At 43.1% G+C, this 21990-nt stretch overlaps 1 protein-coding gene across 1 annotated transcript in view; it reads left to right on the top strand.

The window, feature by feature from the left end:
• ARHGEF17 (Rho guanine nucleotide exchange factor 17) overlaps positions 1–21990 on the top strand; it is a 572303-nt gene that overhangs the window by 393231 nt on the left and 157082 nt on the right. The window contains exon 3 of the mRNA XM_086933847.1: positions 9350–9532. Within this exon, the coding sequence (XP_086789973.1) occupies positions 9350–9532 (183 nt within the window). The remainder of the gene's footprint in view (positions 1–9349; positions 9533–21990) is intronic.

The following is a 21990-nucleotide window of genomic DNA, read 5'->3' as shown; positions in this document are numbered from 1 at the left end:
AACGCACATCTTGTTAATATGCTCCTGAGTGCGAGAAGCTCTGATTGAGTGCACTTTTCAGATGTAAAATAGTCCCTTAGGATTCAAATAGGAGTACTTCCTAGAACGCAGAATGATACCGCAAGTAGCCAATAGCATGAGGTGAGAGAGAGTATTCTATTCTGGGTGGTGTCAAAGCCCAGTCTTTGTTCCTTATGAAGGCTTATTCACAATGTATCTTCCAGGCTGTTGAGCTGTCAAGCCGGACCGGACCAGAAAAAACACAGAATATATTCAGTGTGTGTGTATTATATGCAAAGTATATTGTGTTTTCAAGAAATGGTGTACCAGTTTTGGTCCACCTCCTTCACGGTTGTCCACGACGGAAGATGACTACACGGGACAAGCAGTATTGGTGGAGCCAACGCTACAGGGAGCTGGGAGGAACAAGCGGCTGAGGAGAGGGGTACATTGCGCACCCTGCAGATACTTAGTGGCGGCACAATAGCAAATAAAAAAAATCCTCCAATCAGGAGACCTGAGAGAAGAGAAGTTGGTCTGCACCTTCACAGCAAGGGGGGCCAGAATCATACTGAAACCCAACCTGACTCTTCAGAACCATAGGCACTCCTTAGATCTTCTTAACCCTTCATTGGCATAATGTTTGAACTGCATTTGTCTTCTAAGTGTAGCCTTAGGGAAGTGGGCTTTGGCCATCATTGGCGTGAATACCATGCAGAGATGCAAAGGTAATTGTGCCCTTGGTTGCCTAGTACGAGCACAGGCTCTCCCCTACATCCAAATCTGCGTTCCTGGTTGGCCCTTTAGTGCTTAGCTGTGGCTCTTACATTGTGACATGTTTACCTTGACCAATAATCTTCTTTCTTCCCTGGGCTAGGGGATGCACGAGGTTGGCTGCTTGCAGACAGAGAAGTGCATGATGCAATATTTGGTATGTGGCAGACCTGCAGAAGGCTTGGTCATTCAGCAAAGATTAGCGAGATGTAACCGAAACCCAATGCTAGTAAGGTGGGAGCGGTGCTTAGTAGAGGGGCGTTACTATCAATGGTGCAGAAGATGCAGTGGCACCAGAGCCCAGGGCTGTACTAGTTCCTAGTCCGCATTTGACGGGAACCCATTTTCCATGTTTGCACATGGGCGCGTAGGCGTAACACCCTTACTACACCACTGTAGACTCTCCATTGCCTTCTTTGAACCCGAATTGCTCCTCTGAAGAACAGACACTTGCATTTCTGTTCTGAATTTCAGTCCCTAAATGGATACTTGGGAACATATGTGCAGAGATTAGGGATATGCAGCAAAGTGGGACATGTGCATCAGCAGATGTCTCACCCGCTTACTAGGTCACTGTGCTGGAAAATAAGCTTTTCGCAGCTTGTGTGCGTACTTAGAACGCCAGATTTAATTGATGCAGAGAGAAAAATGAAATATCATTTACTAGTAATCTCATTACCAGATGTATTTTCGACTCCCTTTTAGGCCCCAGTCTGTTGTCGTAGACCTAAAAAAAATATATATATTGTCATGAAAGAAATAACAGCACTCCGGGAGCGCTTTCAAATTAAATACATTTTAAAAAGCATTTCAGAGTGTCGTTTATTCTTTCTTGATGGTTTGCAATCTAAAGTACGCACTGGCGGTCGCCCACCTGACGGGGCACCGTGGTGATTTGCAGCCCGCCGACACCCCACCATATCGATTGTGTGTATATATATATATGTGTGTGTGTGTGTGTATATATATATATATATATATATATATATATATATATATATATATATATATATATATATATATATTTATTTTTTATAATATTTAGATAGATAGATGCATGCATATATACATATATCTTCCCTTTTGGTCCCCCCTTTCCTCCTAATTGGATGGCCTTCGTGTTTACTTCATTTTCCTCCTCCTTTTTCAGTGGTTCTCCTCCATATCCTCCAGTTGTTTCGTCTCTGGATCATATTGTTACCATGTTAATGGATTACCTTAACACTGTTTACATTCGGGATTTTTATTTATTTGAGTTTTAGCACTTCATGGATGGGAGTCTTTACTTGCTCGATGGCGGTGTGGTCTGAGGTGACAACAGTGAAGTTAGGAAGAGGGGTGACAAAAGGCTCGAACCGGTTTCCTTAGAACCTTAAGCCCTTGCATGCGCTGGGATTCTGCGCCTGTGCAGCATTTCTAAAGAGTGGGCGGGTTCATGACGGCCCCCAGCCGTCATCAGCACACGCCCACCGTGCTGCATGACGGACGGGGGCCGTCATCAGCATGCAAGGGGTTAAAGAGCAGGTCTCTAGTCAGGCCCATTTGTTTAATCTTCTTCCAATGTAATGGAACAATAAATATGCACATATGTTCATAAAAAAAGGCATTGTGAGAAAAACAAACCGGTGGAAAATATTTAAAAAGGTATCTTACAAGTTGGGTACAATCACAGATCTTTGTGGAGAAAAAAGATGGAAAAACCGAGTAATGTGCATAGTTAATGCATACTTGACTTTAATGTGCTGAGTTTGTTAGGACTGCATATTGAGTACACCATGTCCTCGGGGAAATGTGTATTCTGGCGAGGACAAAGGAGGAGGCCAATTGTTCAACCGATAATTTATCATTTATCCTCCTGCCATCATGATTATTGCGGGAAAACATGAAATAAATACGAGAACCTCCATTATGATAAAACTTGTGAATCCATCTGGCTGGGAGGGAATGATGGAGCCTTCCTCTAGACAATGCCCCTCTTGAAAGAAGCCGGTTCCAGCTCCAGCGGCCTCAGACTAAGATAGCGGATGACTCATCCTGCCTTATCCTATCCCTTCTAACATTCTCTTTGGTGCTTTGACAATCATAAGATCACTGGGTATGGGAGCAGAGCTGGGTCATCTTGGGTAAACACCATAGCAAGATGAAATAGTGACTATTGTGGAGTTATCAGAGCATGTGCAGGCACTGAGGCCCACTGGCAGATGCTGACCTGTGGCTGTGCGGCGTCCATCAGTTAATCTTATCTGGTTTTCTGCTCTAGATAAAGCGCATACCTTGTATTTAGTTCACGAATTGCCTGGTAGATATTCGAAGCAAGGACTAAAGCTTGTGTGGGGTTCTGTTCCTGTTTAAGGGAAGGCATGTACCTCCTAAGCTGGTCAGTTAGCGTGAAACAGCCAGGGCCCTAGGGTTAGTAGGAATGCTGTTTCTCTTGGGTCTGGGCATCCTGTTGCAGTTCCACTGGACTTTTATATTGGAGTAGTCACCCCTTAATTCTTGAATTCTGTAAGAATTGGAGGGAGTTTGATGGGGGCTTCTACCAATGGGCGATATCAGGATAGAAGTTCTGAAGCCTTTCTCAGGAGCCACTTTTTCCATTTTGTTTACGTGTGTGAATTGCAGTTGAGCGGGAGGCGATGCTTGAGGCCACTAATGACCGGGGATACCAGTTCTCTCTCCAGGCACACACATACAGTAGATAACTAGGACCCTCTGATCGCAGTCATACTGACCCACTCCCTGACCTGGAATGATTGATGAAACTTTGGGGGGGGGGGGGGAGGGCGAAATACGGGGGGAGGGGGGTGGTTTTTCCCTTGCCAGTAGTGGAGTTGGGAAGTTTCAGTTATAGGCACTACAGGGAGGGAGGGGATTAGGCCAAAAAAAACTGAAAAGCAGACAGTGGAACCCCCCGCATGCGATGTACAGAACCGGCCGATTGTGAGGATTGCAATGCTCTGTGACTACGCCGCCCGACCTCCGGGGTGTGGGCTAAACGGCTGTGTATACCGGTTGGGGAACTTGCACCGAGAGGGGGGGATTTCACACTGATGGTGTCTATGTGATTGACGTATCATATGCTTGGATCTGCAATAAAAATTATTTACAAAAAAAAAATGTGTGAATTGCAGTTTACCTTCTCTCTAGTGTCCGCAGAAGAGTAAATAGCGGAGATAGTAGGAGGGAATTCAGAGTGATCTGCAGCTGAATTTTAGGTTCAACAAACACCGTAAAGGAGTAGCAAATCAATACACCACAGCTGTTGTACATAGAAATATCAAGTATACACAACGCAATCCAGCCCGGACAGGACCATTTCCGGTGTTACAATTCACTCCCACCCGTCACATATCAAATGTAGCGTAGTTATCAATTTTGGCTTCTGAGGACATCACTGTAGGGGCAGCACATGGACTTCCTCTATAAACATTCCATTTACCCCAAATCCTTTCCGACTTGTTGGGGTAGCCCCTTCTTTCATAAACCACCATATCCGTCACCATACAACGCTTCATGTCTCGTTTACAATCTCTAAGGAGTGGTGTGGACTATGCCCCCCATAGATGGGCTATGTTGCGTTTTGCAATCACCATACCTAGGGATATCCAGTTTTGCTCCATACATTCCAAGTCCGTAGCATCGCACACATTTAGGAGGCACCACTTAGCTTAAAGAGTCAAATCACCACCACAGACACCGTTCATACACGCCACCACAGATCCCCAAAAGGGCTGAATCGCTGGACAATCCCAGATGATATGGAAGGAGGACACACCCATGCCCACACTGTCTATGACTGGTCAGATCCGTCCTCCTGCCCATTTTAACCACTGTGTTACAAAATAGGTAATCCCTGCGGAGTATTTTAAGGTGCACCAGTCTGAACCCTCCTCTAATCGCTGCGCCTCTAGGGGAAGCCAGGGCCTCTGGCCAGTCCTCATCGACTAGGCCGACCAGGTCTGCCACCCAGTTATCCCACAACCGAAGGAGCATGTCCGGGGAGTTATTGATCAGCTTCTTATAGGTGAGGGAGATCGCTTTACAACTCATGTGATTGTCCAATAATCTAACTTCCAGTGGTGATGATTCAGGAAGGTCCTCCCCAGGTGATCACCGCCCAAAGAGCGTGTCGGACTTGCAGATAACGGAAAATTTTACTTTTACTGATTTCAAACAAAGTATATTTCACAATCATCGTCACACATAGGCCCTAAAACATCCCCATAAACTCTCAAACTCTCGAGCTGCAGCTTCGCAGGTGCATTCTATCTTTTCTTCATCGGTTGGGGGTTGTTCTCTCGTCTACAATAATTACCTAAAATTAGGGCTCCCGGTTTTATGATCTTTATTTTATTACCATTTCCATCTGTATTTATCCATATTTCTTTTTTGGACATCTTATTGGTATTTGTTGCGTTTTAGCAAATTAATCAGCCATGTATAACAAAACCCTACACTCACAGATGTATATTAGCGTTATACTACAAATATTTGTTAGCATATGCTTGTATTTAAGAAAATCTTAACCTGTTTTTTAACTCCCCATGCGGTCTATCTGCTCAGGTTTTGCCTGGAGTTTATGAAAGACCGCATAGAGATTCTCACCAGAACCACAATTTTCAGTATTTTTCCGCTTTTAAAAAATAAACACAGACAAGAAACACATTGTTTTCTGTCTTTATTTTTCTGTGAAAATCTGTAAAAACGGAAAACTGGAAGCCTTAGCTATAATTTATCTTGAGAACCGGCAGGCCAGGAATAGTATGGTTATGGCTCTGATAAAATAGTGCGTTCGACCAGTCATTCCAGCCAACAGAGCAATCCCTTTGTCGAGTAGTATCTCAAACTTCAGAGCTGCGTCTGGTGCGGATGCATTCCCTTTCTCTGTGTAATGTCCATGAGGTCGGATTGCCTGCTGCACGGCAGGACTAATAACTCAAGTCCTTCATTTTTGCCAGCTTCATGTCACAATATTTCTTATAGCAAAGTTAAGACCTATATTGCAGCTGAATAAAGTGCACCCAGCGACCTTTACGTTTTAAAAACTTTTTTGGGGTCATTTGGAACAGCTGCTTGGGGTAGGAAGTGGTGAACATGAAACTGTCAGACAAGGAAGACGCAGAGTGGGGGTGGGGAGGGGGCAAGTGGAGGCTGGAGAAACTTGAGGAGCACCGAGATATTTCAAGAGGTGCGTCTTGGGATCCCTTCTGAACCTGAGAGGGTTATAGTTGTCAGGGCATTGTTGAAGTGGAAGTGCCCAACCTTACCTGCTGCTGCCCTGAAAGACGCTGTCCTGCGGGGGTAGCTCCTGGGTGCCAGACGCTGTAGTCTGCACGCACTTTTCCACCACCATCTTGCGGCCAGAGACTACAGCTCCCAGAGAGCTTTGCGGGGACTTCCGGTTTTCGCAAGGATCGCGCCCGGAGGCGCTACTAAAGTTCAGACGCTCCCTCCGCATCACGGGACGCGCGCGGGACTAGCCGGGCGAAGCCCGGGCAAAGGGCGGGCCCTCTGTGGCCCTCTGGAGGCCTGAGAAGGACGGTACGGGCCACCCCCCATGGTTCAGCGACAAGAGGAGGTACATCGATTTGAACTATACATTGCCAATCTATGGACAGTTTATTTTCCCCTGAATGCCATCATCATCGTTTACATAGTACCACACTGTATTATGTCACATAAGGGGACCAATAAGAAATCTCCTTACAGCGCGACCCAAGTCAGGGGATCTTAAATTTTACTGTGACCAGTAGAACACTGCCCACTTCTAGCGAAGCTGATAATGACCTACGCCAATCCATAGTTACTAGGCAATCTCCCCCACCGATCCCTGATAGTCCGCAGAACTTGTCTTTTTGGGAGGAAATAAAGGCTTTGTGTGGCACTAAGTATGCCCCAGTGGCATTCCCTTCCCCAGTAAACTGCATCAGCACCATTACACCAATTAGGAAACTTTGTGCCTCATCTAGACCATCTCTAAAAGACAATACCCAAGGTATTGCATTGTCCCAGGGCCCAAACGCTAAAGGGAAGCATGACGGGACTAATGACAGCTGGAATCATCCGATAATACCAAAACTGTGCGCTGTTCCTACATCGCCAGTCACTAACCCCATCTTAACTACGGTGGAGGCTGGAAAATGTGACGCCCAAGTATCTTCTCCCCGTTTCCCTCTACTGTCTCAGTTAGAGCTATTGTTAAATTCTATCGTATTACCATTGGTAGAAAAAATTTACGTCCTGGGTGATAGACTAACAGGTATAGAGAAAATCATTCAAGCAAACTCTCTACCAACCATTAAAGATCCATCTAATGGGGGAAGAGCCCCTTCGCTAACTACCATAAGAAAGGAGAAAACCACTAAAACCAATTCTCCGTCCACTTCTAAGAAGGTAATACCCAATGATTCTGACATACTTATTGCCCCCAATGCTCCTTTGCCTATTAACATAAGTAAACATGCCCAAACTTCTCCACAATTTCCTAACAAAACTGCTACAACTGCCCCTAAAGTCGCCCCTAAATCTGGGTTTACTAAGTATACTGCTGCTAGAGTGGACCCGAACAGAGCAGCATCCATACACTTACCCCCAGACGCCGCCCCATTTGTCCTTGTTCTCTCAGGAATACCGGCACCCTCCCACGGGAGACCTGAAAGTCGCCAGGAACTTTTAAATAAGGTCATATTCTGGCTATCTAAAAACAGACCACTTACACCCAACCACGACGGTGGAATCCTGTGTGTTAGAAGAGTGGGCTGGCTAGGGTCTTTAACCAAAGACATCAGCGGGGACCTGGTTCTAGTGAAATTTAGGAACAGGAACATCGTCCCCTATCTACGATCCAACCCGCCCCAAAAAGGAGACGGCTTTATATCTGTGTGGGACTTATATGATTTCTACCCAAGTACCCCATATATCCTGCCAATAAGATCTAAGGCAGACTATACCTATCTGCGTGGAAGGGGTCCCTACGCTTTCAGCGGTAGTAACTTGTTTGCATCTAAGAGACTTGATTCGCGGTATAATAACTGTAACTGCTGATGAAATTGTATAAAGGGACAGCCTCATGTATCAGCTTAGTTGGTAATCCCAATTTTAAACACAGTACGTTTTTAAAAATTTTGAAAGTACTTCAAATGTCTAGGCACATGTTGCTTAACTTGTAGTTACTTTACCTTTAGATATTTGACTGCATTGTATTATTGTCTGTATGTTTGCTGCCTTTTTATGATTGTCTTTTATTTGTACGCTTTCATGATTTTGAAGCAAAATCGAATAAAGCATTATCTGATCTAGTTGTCTCAGGGGTGGTGGAGGTGGAGAATTTGTTAGCTCAGGTGCTGTCTCTGCCAGGGTTTCCTGGTTGATGGTTGGAGATCCCGGTTGCTGAAGCAGAGTGCATTTTATGCATGATGCGCTGCAGTGGGATTTGAATGCGCTGTTCGCATCAGTGTAACATGGTCGTACAAATTAGGAGCGGTTTGATGCTTCTGACGCTCAAAGCACCGTGGGGATATCGCGTCTTACTGCCATGTTCTGATGAGAGCTTGCATGCTCTCCCTGGAGAGCTGAACTAGTAATGGGAGGAGCAGCTTCAGCTCTGCACCCCAGAGCCTTTGAGCTTCGCCCAGCTCACACAAGTCCCTCTTGGTCTCGAAACCGTAAAAGAAAGACGCAAGCCGAGCTTCTTTGCGATTCCAGTTGCATAGAACACGCAGAGTTTGCTCCCGAATAGAAATTCAGCGCCGTTTCTAGAGGTGTTGAGATTTAAAAGCTAGGGTGAGTAGTGTTTCTTTTATGAACTTGTGGGTCTCAGGAGACCTTGGTTTAAATCCAATTGTGCTATATTGGACTGAAGGTTTTTTTAAATGAACCATGCAGGTTAGCATCAAATGGAGAAGTGGAGAAGTGTGGCTCAGAGGTTAGAGGCGGCAGACCCGGAAGCTGAGATCAGCCCTGGACCAGGGTTCAATTCCTCGCCTCGGCGGGTCTTGGGCTAAAAATTCCACGGACTCGATAATTCTTGCTCCGGTGCCTTCTCGACTCACGGGTTCACACTCTGCGCAATAGCTTGCTTAATCTCCACAACGGCCCCTCGCGGCGGGATGCCTGGCTTTCACCTTGTGGATACCCTGCCGGGGTTATCTCACAGGGGAATACCAGGACGGGTTCCCTAAGCAAGCGCCGGGAAACCCACTGCGGGTAGCTGTGCGCTATATAAGCTCAAATACATTTACATTTACAAATACAGTAGGCCTTGTAATCTTTTATTTGTCCGACTTAAACATCTGCAAATCTATTGTAAAAATAACAATAATCATAAGGTTTCCAAGTGGCAGAGAATTGAGAATTCCAAGCATGTGAACTGCTGTGGAAAAGCATCCTAGCTGGATTGTTGTCTGGAATCAATCCCTTCATGTTACTATTGCTCTGTCTGTATCTGTGCGTTTCTTGTCTTGCTGGCTTGAGGACGCCAGGTGCTGATGAGACTGCCTTAGTGCTAATATGTTTGTCTGTTTATGATGCATCCCTGGTGTGCTTTATTTCATGTGACTATCTCTGTTCTCACCAGGGTTACATGAAGCCATTGAAGCAGCCCGAGAACTCCTGCCTGTGCGACCCCGCCTTGGTAGACGAGATCTTCGACCAGATCCCGGAGCTTCTGGAACACCACGAGCAGTTCCTCGAGCAGGTCAGCGACTGCGTGCAGAGCTGGCACGAGATGCAGAAAGTGGGCGAGGTCCTGGTGCAGTCGGTAAGTGCAAGGAGTATGTGTCTTGTGTCCATGTATGTTGGGATTGAAGATTCATTTCTCTAGACAAGTCACAGCTGCAATTGTCTTGCACCAATGATGCTAGTAAACACAGTTATTTTGCATTTGCACCCATGTTTCCTTCAATGCTAACGTATACACGCCGCATCCAAATACACACCCAACAAGGGTGTCTGAAAATCAAAGTGGAAAATGAAATGGAACAAGTAAACTTGGAGAACCCCTACTTCTCCATAATATCTGAAAGATGTGAGAGGAAAAGATGGGTTTTCAGTTTTTGATTGTCAGAGAGTGATTGGCATCTTGGTCCAGAATCATCTGGTTCCTGGATTATGTTGCCAGTGGGATTCTGGGTGCAAAGCAGGACTGCTGTCGATAATAAGGTGCAAGTTGGGCCAGTTATCATGAAGTTGTCTCCTGCAGATAGCTGAGAGGGTAATTTGAACGCTGAGTTAAGTGATCTTGGAGAATTCCTTAAGACATTTACAGTCGCCAACGACTGAACTTACTTTCCTAAGTAGTAAGGTGCTTTATGATTTTAGTTCTAAATTAATCTACCAGATACTGGTGTATGGAATGCTGAATGTTGAAAGGAGGAGTCTGATAAATGGTGATGGCTCCTTGCCAAGCACTGACATCTGAGAGGGCATAAGGTAGAGATGTTTACTGTACCATTAAAGATGATTTCTGATTTGGAATGATTTTAAGGCAGCCATTTGCTTTCCATTCTTCTCGTTCGTTCCAGCTTCTGGCAGTGGGTTGTGTCCCTGGCCTACTTTCTCTGCAGCATACTGTGATTTGGTGACACACTCCTCAGTAACGTCAGACAAACTAGTGTAAAATGACTGAAATATCTCAGTCAGTCAATCACTTCCTGTTGAGATCTGAGGGGGACCTGTGCTCTAACACTCAGTGGAGCTGACTTCGCTTTTCATTCTTTGAAGGTCGATAGAATGAGCACAATTGATGTTGGTATATGTAAAGTCTTTAATGCAAAAATATCCAAATTGGCAACATTTTAGTGACGAGTTACTTATAATTCCTGGAGTACAATGTCTCAGTTCCCGAATATTGGTCCAGTAAGTCACTCTTTTCAATTAAAATAGTTATGACAGAAAGTGGCCATGCCATTAAGGCTGCCACATATGTAGGTTATATTCAGACCTATGTCTATGTGATCTGACTGTCTCCTCCGCCCTTATCTGTACTGCACGTGTTATGTTAATACCTCATGTATGTAGTATGACCACGGCTGATGACAGGGATAATTCCACGCAAACAAACATTTTAAATATGTCCCTGTAAAAAGGGCCACAATTCAGGAATCTCATGCAAAAATCTGTCTTCTACCACAGTTTTCTGCATATTATTCAAAGTTCTATAATGGATGCAGAGTCCCCCAATACTACCATAACCTGCAATTAAGATTAAGGATCCCTGTTTTCCGTTTTTACAGATAAATACAGACAGAAAACAATGTGTTTTCTCTCTGCATTTATTTTTAAAAGTGGATAAATGCAGAAAATGGTGCTTCTTTCAAGTGACTCTTCGCACTATCTCTAATTAATTGTAGCCCAACACCTGAGCAAATGGACAGCATGGGAAATTAACAAGCAGGATAAAATGTCTTTAAATAATGGCATATGTCAACATACATTTGTGTATAATGCTAATATTTAATGGATGTATTGTTAAGTCATATTTTGCAGCTTAAATAGCTAAATCACGACAGAGATCAAAGGATGAATACACGTCTATCAGTTAAATAAATATGGAAATGTACAGTTTTACATCATTTATACACAAAACACAAAATAAATATTGATAAATACAGATAAAATGGGCAAAAAATAAATATGGATAAATACAGACGGAAATGTAAAAAAAAAAACATAAAACCGGGAGCCCTAATTAAGATATACCTGTATTGGTAACACTGGGTGTGGTATTACCACAGGTGTATTACCGCCCCACTTGCAATGTATACAAAACAGATGGATGGAAAGATTGAATTAATCTCAGCCACTGGTAATCACTTGTGCCGCATCCCAGTCCATCGTTAAAGCTGGGTTCAAACTGAGGTGCATGGTGTGCAAAATGACGATGAATTGGGATGCGGCCCGAGTGACTACTAGTGCTTGCGATTAAGTCAAGCATTCCATCCATAACTGTTTGATACACTTATTGTGTTACCCTAAGTGAGACGGGTCTGCCCATATGTGGGTCCCGTCCCCACTGTGTCACTGGAACCAAGCTGAACCCAGCTGATGAGCCCATAACTGCGGCAAAACTGGTCCCGGATAGCTTGTGTACTGGTTTAGTCTGGACCTGGCCTGGCAGTTCGTGTTGGACTGTTCCAATTTGAGCAGAGTCATGACTGACTTGCATGTAGCTGGGTCCAAATGGAGGTGGCATGGTGTGCACAATACCGACGAAGCTCGAGTGACTACCAGTGTCTGATAATAATTCAGGCATTCCACCCATCACTGTTTTGTATACCACTAGCAATGTGGGCATAAAAGCTAGGTGCTAGGGGGAAAGTTTTCTTATTTCTGGGGGAAGTGCTAAATCCTTAAGAGACTCCACCAGCTGCATTACATGCAGTATGCTGCACCTGTGGTTCGAATTTTAATTCAGATTTAGAACTTCCTGCTGAAATCAGAACTCTTAACAGCGTGTTCATGTACATGCATCCTTTGCATATTGGTACCAGCGCACTCCTGTAGTTGATTGACTGTCAAACAGATTTATTAATGTAACGATCCTAGGTGCGGATTGAAATGTCCCTAAAGCACTGGTCCTGTCACAGGACCGTGTCTCCCTACTAGCATCCCTCCTCTTGGTACCCACTGGGTTTCCTAATTTCATCCATTTGCACACATTTTTTTGGTCCTGATCATCGAGCAAAGCATAGTCAACTACATCGGCTTGCTCTAAATTTGTTAGGCATAAATCTATTATCTCAAGCCACTTTTATGCTTGTAATGAGGTGTCCATTAGTGCATTCAATACCTATTCCCAATGCGTTTCGACCTGAAGCTGTCCTTCATCAGGAGTTGTCCAATTAACAAAGAAAGCAATGCATTTTTTTAGACATTCATGTAATCATAATATGATTTTAAATATGTATTTTATCCTTCATAGTTTGTCTTGTTTCTTAGTGCTAGTGGATGGTAATCACAGTATTATTCAAAGATGAACGGCGCACATGAAAGGTGATAGCACCACGATGTTTTGTATTTCGACATAGCCTGGATTTACAGTTCTGGTGGGGATTAATTTATGAACTGTTCTATTTCAGCGAGTAACTGTTGTATTATTAGCCAAGATCGGAAGATGAGATTACATAGTGTGCTCAGTTAGTACGTAATTACGTTAATGTAATACTAGAATTAAATAGATGTTTAAAATCTTATTTATGATTAAATGAATGTTTAAGAAATCACATCACTATTCTTATGTTTCTATTACTACAGGCTCAGTGGTGGTATACAAGGAAACATATTTACATTTTTAAGTGCACTTGAGATAAGATTTATTGTGCAGAACATGGGTATAATCAGACTGAACGTTTTTTGTGTGCATTTAGGATAAGTAATAAATAATTACAGTATTCTGTAAGCGGTTGGTTACTCAGTTGAATGTTTAGGTTTTGGTATGGAATTTTTTTTAGGTGAAACAGTAATTCTGTTTATACTTGTATGTTCTCTTTTTTAAACCTATGCTTGGTTACACATGGTTTATATTTTAATATTATGCATACACTGTATTATTTTTGTTGAACGCTAATCATTTCTGGTCTACGTTGGAATATCTCTACCTTAGAAGTAAGTGGGTGGGGTTTTGGCAATATTACTGATTTTAATTCAGTTATTAATTGTTTGTAGATGTTAAATTGCGTAGCTAATTTTAGCAATAGTGGTTATTTGGGATCTACAACTATTGCAGACTTTTCCTTGAAATGAGAGGGTGAGACCCACCCTGGCACTCCTGCCGTTGTTATTCCACTCATATCGCTCTGTCACTGCAAAGGTATGAAGGGGAATGGTTTGTGCATGGTCTTGGTGAGAACTCTTTTCAAGGGCTGCTGGATCTTTGTTATACCTGGTTGCTGAAAAGTCAGGAAGCACAATTATTTGGCTTCCTTTTGTAAAAAAAAAAAAAAAAAGTTCAAATACTGTTCGTAATGCCCTCGTAGGCATCAATTCTGACTTTGAAGGATTTGCAATGTGCCCTTAAGACAAATTTACAATAACATAGTTATATTGAACCCCTGTTTATACCATGCCAGTTGTGAAGCTTGAAGAACCGCGACGGGGTATGTTGAATGAGAAATTAACGTTTCTTGAGCTATTTAGATTGGAGTTAAGCAACAAACTTATTGGTTGTTTCTTTTAACATTAACCTAGAGCTGGTTCTTCCAAGGTAGTTGCACTATAGGCCAATTTTTCCTGGAAATTGCTGAGATTTGTTAATTGCAAGATTTTAGTTTTCGATTTGTCTTCATTCATATCTTTTACAACAAAAGTTCTATCTTAAATCTGTTGAAGCGGATGCTTCTGCTAGGTAAAAAAGAGACACAAAATGTGACCACACAAATTCTCAGCTTATCCATTATAAAATTCTTAATACTCCGATATAGATAGATATATATATATATATATATATATATATATATATATATATATATATATATATATATATATATATTTACTTTGGTCAGCTACCTATTTTTTAGATCATGATGCAAAGTCATTGTTTTGTGCATGAAGCTCTGACCTTTAAACTTCAGTATGTTTTATGTAATTGCTTTGTATTACAACCGCTTGAGATTACATTTAATACTAGCCAACATCTAGAGCATTCTCTATATGATAATATGAATAGTCGCAACAAATCTTTTATAGTTATTTTAGGTAAATACTTCAATGTAATAGTTTTTGTAAGTATGTTGAAACCATGAAGCGTATATCTTTTTTTCTCATTTGTTGATTTTGAACAACCACAAATACACTAATTTAATAAAGCAGATTTTAAATCCTACGGGATTTGGGAGTTTAGACAATTATTTTCAAATTAGGAGATTTTGTTTCATCTAACTATTGCCAAGAATTCCTGGTCAACCATCGTTCTGGTCTCATGCTCAACCTTTTAGGAGAAACTGGGGTTTTCAACAGAGAAGGTATTCATCTGCAACTGTACTGGGGTCTAATTCACCACTGCACCCCGTCCTTGTCTGACCAATAAGCATGTCATTTCCTGCGCTGTGATGTCTTTAGGGGCAACGTGATGTTTACTATATACATTTCTTTGTAGAAAGTTGCCAAGCACTTGGAATGAGGAGGAGATTCGGTGAACAGATGTTTTTTTTTTTGGGGGGGGGTATATATGTTGCTGCAAAATAGCTCCAATGAACAATGGTGGGCATTAAAGAACATTTTTATTGCAGCATGACCACCTCGCTCGTGAGATGCTGGAAGTAGGTAAGGGTGGATGAGTCTGGGTGAGACCAAGCCAGTATTGGACAAGACACAGTACAGTTTAACCTTGCATATCTACATAAAATCTTTACATATTTTGAGGTAGATTGTCGTGACGTGAGTATCTCTGTGAAGGAATAAATTAGTAGTCCATACCAATAACTTGGCACCATGCTAGCTTTCATCTAAAAGCAAAACCTCTTCCCGGCCGAAGTGCTGGACCGTCAGGTCTTTGAGCACATTTGCTTGCACAATGAGGAATTCTAACAAAGGAAGGTTTGTAATTACAAAAAAAACATAAAATAACTTGACTGTTCAGTACAGGATCTATTTAAAGGGTGGCTTTTAAGCACTTGCTAAGCCTTTTAAAAGATAAGGAGGAGGGAACTGAAGTACACCCAGAAAATGTTGTAGTAATAAATAGCTGCCATATCTAGAAAGAGACTTAGAAGTACCGTAAACGAGGCAAAGAACATTGTGATGTATGGCAGGCCTGGGTTACTTGGCCGTATGAACAATGCTGGAATCTGCTCCATCTCCAGGTTTGGCACACCTGGGTTTTCTTTTGCACACACTTTAAAAAGATAATAATTGGGGGTCTCTTGTGGGTTTGGTAGACCTTCCTCTTTCTCCGTGGTCACTTCTCATCCACTACCTTCACAATGATCGTTGCTACCTCATACGCACTGAATTTTAGAATTCCCTTCCATGGTCTTTGTACTCTTTTCTTGCATGTATTTTTCTTGCATCAGCTATCAGCATGCTTCATCTATGGTGTTATACCGTAGATCTCTTTTTGTTTCCTAGTTTTCTTTTTGGTAGCCTTTGACCTGCATCTCTACTTGACCAATCCTCACTCTTTTTTTCATCTTGGATTCTCTCTGAGGGCCTGGCAGTGCTAGTAGCATGAAAAGGTCTCTCTACCTTGTCTCGATACTTTTTCCTGGTGAAACAAACTTAGTTTTTCTGCTCCACACTCTTATCTCAACGCTCTGTATTTCCCAGAATAAGACCCCAAGCCAATCTAAGATTCTTGACGGGACATCCTATGAACCTAGAGGAAGTGTGGCTCACTGGTTGTGGAGAAGGGTGGCTCACTGGTTAGAGGAGGCAGACCTGGAAGCGGAGGTCAGCCCGGGACCAGGGTTCAATTCCCGGCTCGGCGGGGTCTTGAGTCCTAAAATGTCCATGGGCTCGACAATTCTCGCTCCGGTGCCTACTCGATTCACGGGTTCACACTCTGCGACTCTGGGCAATAGCTCGCTTAATCTCCACAACGGCCCCTCGCGGCGGGATGCCTGGCTTTCACCTTGCGGATACCCTGCTGGGGTTATCTCACAGGGGAATACCAGGACGGGTTCTCTAAGCAAGCGCTTAGAAACCGCTCGGTGATTTGCGCTATATAAATTCCTGTACTGATTCATCACTGCTCAGCCTTTATGTGCTCTTTCATAGCACTAGATGGCCTCTCAAGGGATGCACTGGCACATCCAAGGCCAGTGTTTCCAAGCACCCTGTTGGACCGCCTTCTGGCATGTCCACCTCAAGCATCAACCTATGCTTGGGGGAGTCTCTGGACACTGCATCGCCCAAATAAGATAGAAACCTAAGTGCTGCCCCCCTCACAGTGTTACAAACACAAAATTAGGTAAGTTGACTAGAAGAAGGTCTTTGCAGTACATAGAATTTTTTTGAGCTGAAGAAATTCTCCTTTGTCATTTTGTCCAAGCCGCGCTTGTTTTCATTGCTGTTCTTCCAGTATTATTCCGTTGCCTCTGTACAGTAATGTACGTTGCGAGTACTTGGCACAATCGCTGTGTATTATCTTCCACTTCCTGCTTCTAGATAGTATCAAGTCTAGTCTACATTTATAGTGTTTTTATTTTAAGCAGTTTTTTCCCACATGCCACTTGACTGCTAAGCTGGCGGGGAAGAGAAAATCCATGCATGTGAATTATGGGAACCCTCAAGGATGGGAGGATGGTTGTAGCTGGAGGCAGGGAAAGGAGAATGCAGTGCCCTGTTGGTATAACTCTGGGCCAACTTTGGACCCAACTCTGTGCCAACCCTTGTGCGATTAATAAAGACTTTGACAGTCCGTTTCTCGTCCATGGTCGTCTGAACAATTCAGAGTGGGTTTGGATTTAGGCAGAGTCAGAATTGGAGATTGTTGGGAAGTAAAAACAATTGATGAAGTTCGGCATCCATCATAATGTTTCTTAATGCGCATTAATCAAGTCTCTGCTATTGAAACCAGTGTTGAACTTCATAGTGAGAACTTCAGAGTCAACTGCAAGATTGTGTGAATCATTGTAAGAAATTGTGTTATTTGTTGAAGGAGGTGAGGACCTTCTTCAAAGAATATTTGCAGTCCTTGTCAGAGTAAACCACAAATGTCAATAGATAACCTGTTCTTAACCCTCTGGTACCACGGTGCAGAGCAGTGAGGCTTAGCTAAGAAGCAATGTGTAAATAATTTTTGCAACACTGCAATAAAGTGAAACCACAACACTAGAGAAAATCACAACCCAATTCACAAAAATAGAGAATATTTTAATAAATTAAATGACATCCAATGAGTAGAAATGGAAATTCATTTTTTAACTTTTAAGTAAAAATAGCACATAGTGCAAATAATAGTCAATGGTCCTTGTAGGACAGGACCCAGATGCAATTTCATGCTAACCGCGATGGAGCTCAGGTCAGATACATCAACCAGGCTTATCCTGGTCAAAAATGTTACCTTCTGACTTTAGTCCTTCAAGTCCCAACCCATCACAGGTGTATACTTCTATAGCCACCCCCCCCCCCCTTCTCCCCACACACATACACCCCCAGGACTTCAGGTAAGGCACTTAGAGAGACTCACAGGGTAGGAAGTAGAGGCACAGAAGGATCCAGTCCTGATCAGTTGGATAGTTGTAGTAAAAGGCCAATTGTAGCTTGTTGTTTCCCTGCAGCTTGAGCAGGATGTAAGTAAACTGACTATTGGGGTCCCTTTTGGGGTCCTGTTCTTCAGACAGCAGGGCAGTCCTCCTTCTTTATCTTCTCAGATCCAGCAGGTTCTGAGAGCACCATTTTCTATCCAGTGCCAGCTTGTGGGTGGGAGACAAACCCTTTGTCTATCCACTAAACCATTTCTGATCAGTTCTCCCTTTTCCCTGGGTTTGCCTCCAGTCTAGCTGTGGTGAAACAAAAGAAAAGGGGAGGCTGAATATTGGGTTCTTTTTTGTGTAATTAGGGCAGGATACAGCTCCTCCCCAGCCATCCTGCCAGGAAGTCCCACTCCCCTCTACAAAAAAAAAACGTCTCCCTGCGATTTGGAAACGGAAGTGGCACAAAATAACCCTAGAAAAATTAGAAAAAGTATGGATAGAACCCGTGCTTTTAACTGAAGAGAATATCGAACAAGGGCTTGCCAAATTTCAGAAATCACTTTTGGAAACTATTGACTTACTGGCTCCACTAGAACTACAGAAGCAGGGACCGAAAAACCAAGCAAGAAGCATGGTATACGGAAGAGTTAAGAGTTGAGAAGCAAAAATGTAGAAGCTTGGAAAAAAAATGGAGGAAAATACATACCCCCACTAGTAAAATGCTTTATCTAGAGGCACAATCCAAGTACTTCAAAAATATAAAAAAAGCAAGGAAATATAATTTGGAGAAACAAATAACGGAGGCTGGAAACTCCACAAGAGAACTTTATAAAATCTTGCAAACATTCGTCAAGCCCGTAGCTTTCGAAAGCTCGGACGATTTTAGCCAAACCTTGTGTGATGATGTCTCTATATTCTTTGAAAACAAGATTGACTCCATCTATGACAAAATCACCAAGGTAATAAATAATGGAGAAATATTGTGCCTTCCTAGCCCTAAGCTAGACAAAATGGACGACAGTAGGATCACTTTGACTACAATCCCAGAAATCAGCTTAACAGAAGTCACCATCCTACTCAATTCAATAAAAACTGGCTCTCCAACAGATAAGAAACCTGCCAAAATGTTGGTCTCTCTAGGAAGCTTATTAGCTCCGAGCTTTACGTCATTAATTAATCTCTCCCTCAAGAAGGGAAATATCCCTAATGAATGGAAAAAAGCAGTTGTAAACCCGGTTCGGAAGAATACCTCCTTACCATGGTCAAATCTTAACAATCTCCGCCCGATATCCCTCCTGCCCCACCTAAGTAAGATGACTGAGAGACATGTCAACCTTCACCTGTCGAAATTCATCGAGGCAGCGGACGGCCTGGACCCCTCACAATCTGGGTTCAGACCAAACCATAGCACAGAATCAGCTCTCCTCTCTGTGACCAATACCATCAGGATGGCACAAGATGGGGGAGGCTCAATGATTCTGGTGCTATTGGATTTGTCCGCTGCCTTCGACACGGTATCTCATGACATCCTCATCAGTCGTCTAAAAAAGGTGGGAGTGGGTGGAGTGGCCCTATCATGGCTGCAAAGTTTTATCTCAGGCCGCTCACAATGTGTTCGCCTGGTCTCCCACAGTTCCATCTATAGGGAGCTCACAAAGGGGGTTCCGCAGGGCTCATGCCTGAGCCCTACACTTTTTACTATATATGTGGCCCCCCTGGCGACTATCGTGAGAGAATATGGGTTTACACCTATATCCTACGCTGATGATACTCAGCTTTTATTTCCCTTCCAGAATATGACATCTGAGGTGAAAGACTCATTTGCTGCTGGAATGAGAGCTATTGCTGGATGGATGGCCTCCAATTGCCTACAGTGTAATGTGGGCAAGACGGAGGTCATGCTCTTCGGTAATGCTCCACTTCTTTGGTCCCCTGAGTGGTGGCCGCCAGAACTAGGCACGACTCCATGCCCTAAAGAAAATGTAAAAAACGTAGGCGTTAAATTGGACCAATCCCTAGTACTTAAAGATCACGTCATACAGGTTACAGGAACCTGTATGAGGGTGATTGGCCTACTTAGAAGAGTCTTCCCAGACCATCATAGACGAACACTAGTACAAATCCTGGTAATTAGCAGGTTAGATTACTGCAATGGGCTACTTATATCAGCCAACGAGGAACAACTGGGGAGGTTACAAGTGGCACAAAATACGGCCGCTAGACTGATCCTACATGTTCCAGCTAGGACTCCCTCCCGTCCCCTTCTAAACAAACTCCATTGGCTCCCCATTCGCCTGAGAGTGAAATTCAAGATTTGTTGTACCATCCACAAATGCCTGTTCGGCACTGGACCCAGATATCTTGTAGAAGTCTTTAAGCCTTACCAACCAGGTCGTTCTTTACGATCAAAACACCAGGCTTTACTCTCAATCCCCAGAGTTAGGAAAGAGAGACAAGGAGGTAGAGCCTTATCTTACAAGGGCCCTACTATCTGGAATTCCTTGCCACTTACCCTCAGACTTAATTCCAATCTACCTGTATTTAAGAAATGTTTAAAGACATATTTATTCTCCACTCTTTAGCTCCCATATGCCAATCATTTACTTTTCACATTTTACTGTCTCGACTTGGATATCAGAAAGAACAAAGCGCGGAGATATCTCTCCGGAGATTGAATTCCTGCGCTATAAAAGAATCTAAAATAAATAAATAAATACACCCAGGCCCTTTGTCCACTGACTGGCTCCAATACACATGTCCCAGTGGGGAGGGAACAACCAGCCCAAGGCAGCTGTCCACTCACAGAAAGGAACCAAAAACCTGAGGCAGGGAACTGGCAACTTTCTAAAAGTGGCATTTCCAAAGTAGTAATTTAAAATCTGACTTTACCATTAAAGAGGATTTTAAATTACAATTAAAATGAGTGGAAGAAGTATTTTTTTAGCTGTTCCAGAACTGAATTTTGCATTTATTATATGCAGTAATGTTAACCAATTTTAGTTTGTCAGACCCTTCCTTGCCACAGGGAAAAACACCTTAGGAGGTTTTTCCCTGCCAAGACGTTTAAAACTTTAAATATGCATGTCCTACGTTTTACATACCATGCACCCTGCCCTATGGGTATTTAGGGCCTACCTCAGATGGGATTTATAACTACAAAATAGGAAGGTGTAGACCTGGCAAAAGGTTTATTTTGCCAGGTCGAAATGGCATTTTTAATGTGCTCTACTGGCTGTAACGGAAGGCCTGAGACCTGTTTTATAGTGCTACTATAGTGGGCGGCACAATGAGTGTTGCAGCATTCAATTTACAAGCACTGGGTATAGGTAATACCATATACTAGGGACTTGAAAATAAATGAAATGTGTCAATCATGTATATGCCAATTTTACCATGTTTAAATTGTAGTCACACATGCACACGATACCACTGCTTAGCAGGAGTAAAGTGCACAGTTTACTATGGCCAACAAAAGCTGGTTTGCCAGCAGAAGGCAAAAATTTAAGATGACCCTGCATAAAGGGCAAATTATCAACCACTATAAACAAAGCTTTCAGGGGACAAAGGCCTGGATGGTTCAAAGGTCTGACACCTCATATCAGTGTTGCAAGGTTTGTGGTATTCTTACAGTGTCTTCTATGCCACACACGGGCGGATCTAGCAGGAAAGTCAATCCATCTTGGTTGAAATGCTCCTGGGAACCCAAGGCTGCTTCCTCTTCTCCAAGAAGGGTCTGTTCAGCCAAGTCTTTGGTTCAAACAAGCCGCCCAGGGCTCCCCTCTTCACTGAGGAATCTGGCCTGACACACGAAGGGCACATCAGACTCCCCGGCCTCGATCTATCATCTCAATTGGAGTTGTCCAGCGTTACACCCTGGCACTTCTGCTGAGAGTCGCTTACCCATACCAATCGTACCTCAAACTGGACCAAAGCAACATCTGGGCTTTAATTAACAGCTAGTAGTGGCTACATGGTGACATTGTAGCTTACAAGAAAACAAGCAGCTCTTTACTGTGCACTAGGGGTCTGCCTAGACCCCTATTATTATGCAGTTATTCTGCAGAAAATGGTTTCGCAGTGACAA

Source organism: Lissotriton vulgaris, chromosome 8, assembly GCF_964263255.1.
Source record: "Lissotriton vulgaris chromosome 8, aLisVul1.2, whole genome shotgun sequence".
Taxonomy (NCBI): Eukaryota; Metazoa; Chordata; class Amphibia; order Caudata; family Salamandridae; genus Lissotriton; species Lissotriton vulgaris.
Note: the sequence above shows the minus strand (reverse complement) of the source record. Positions and strands in the feature narration are given on the sequence as shown.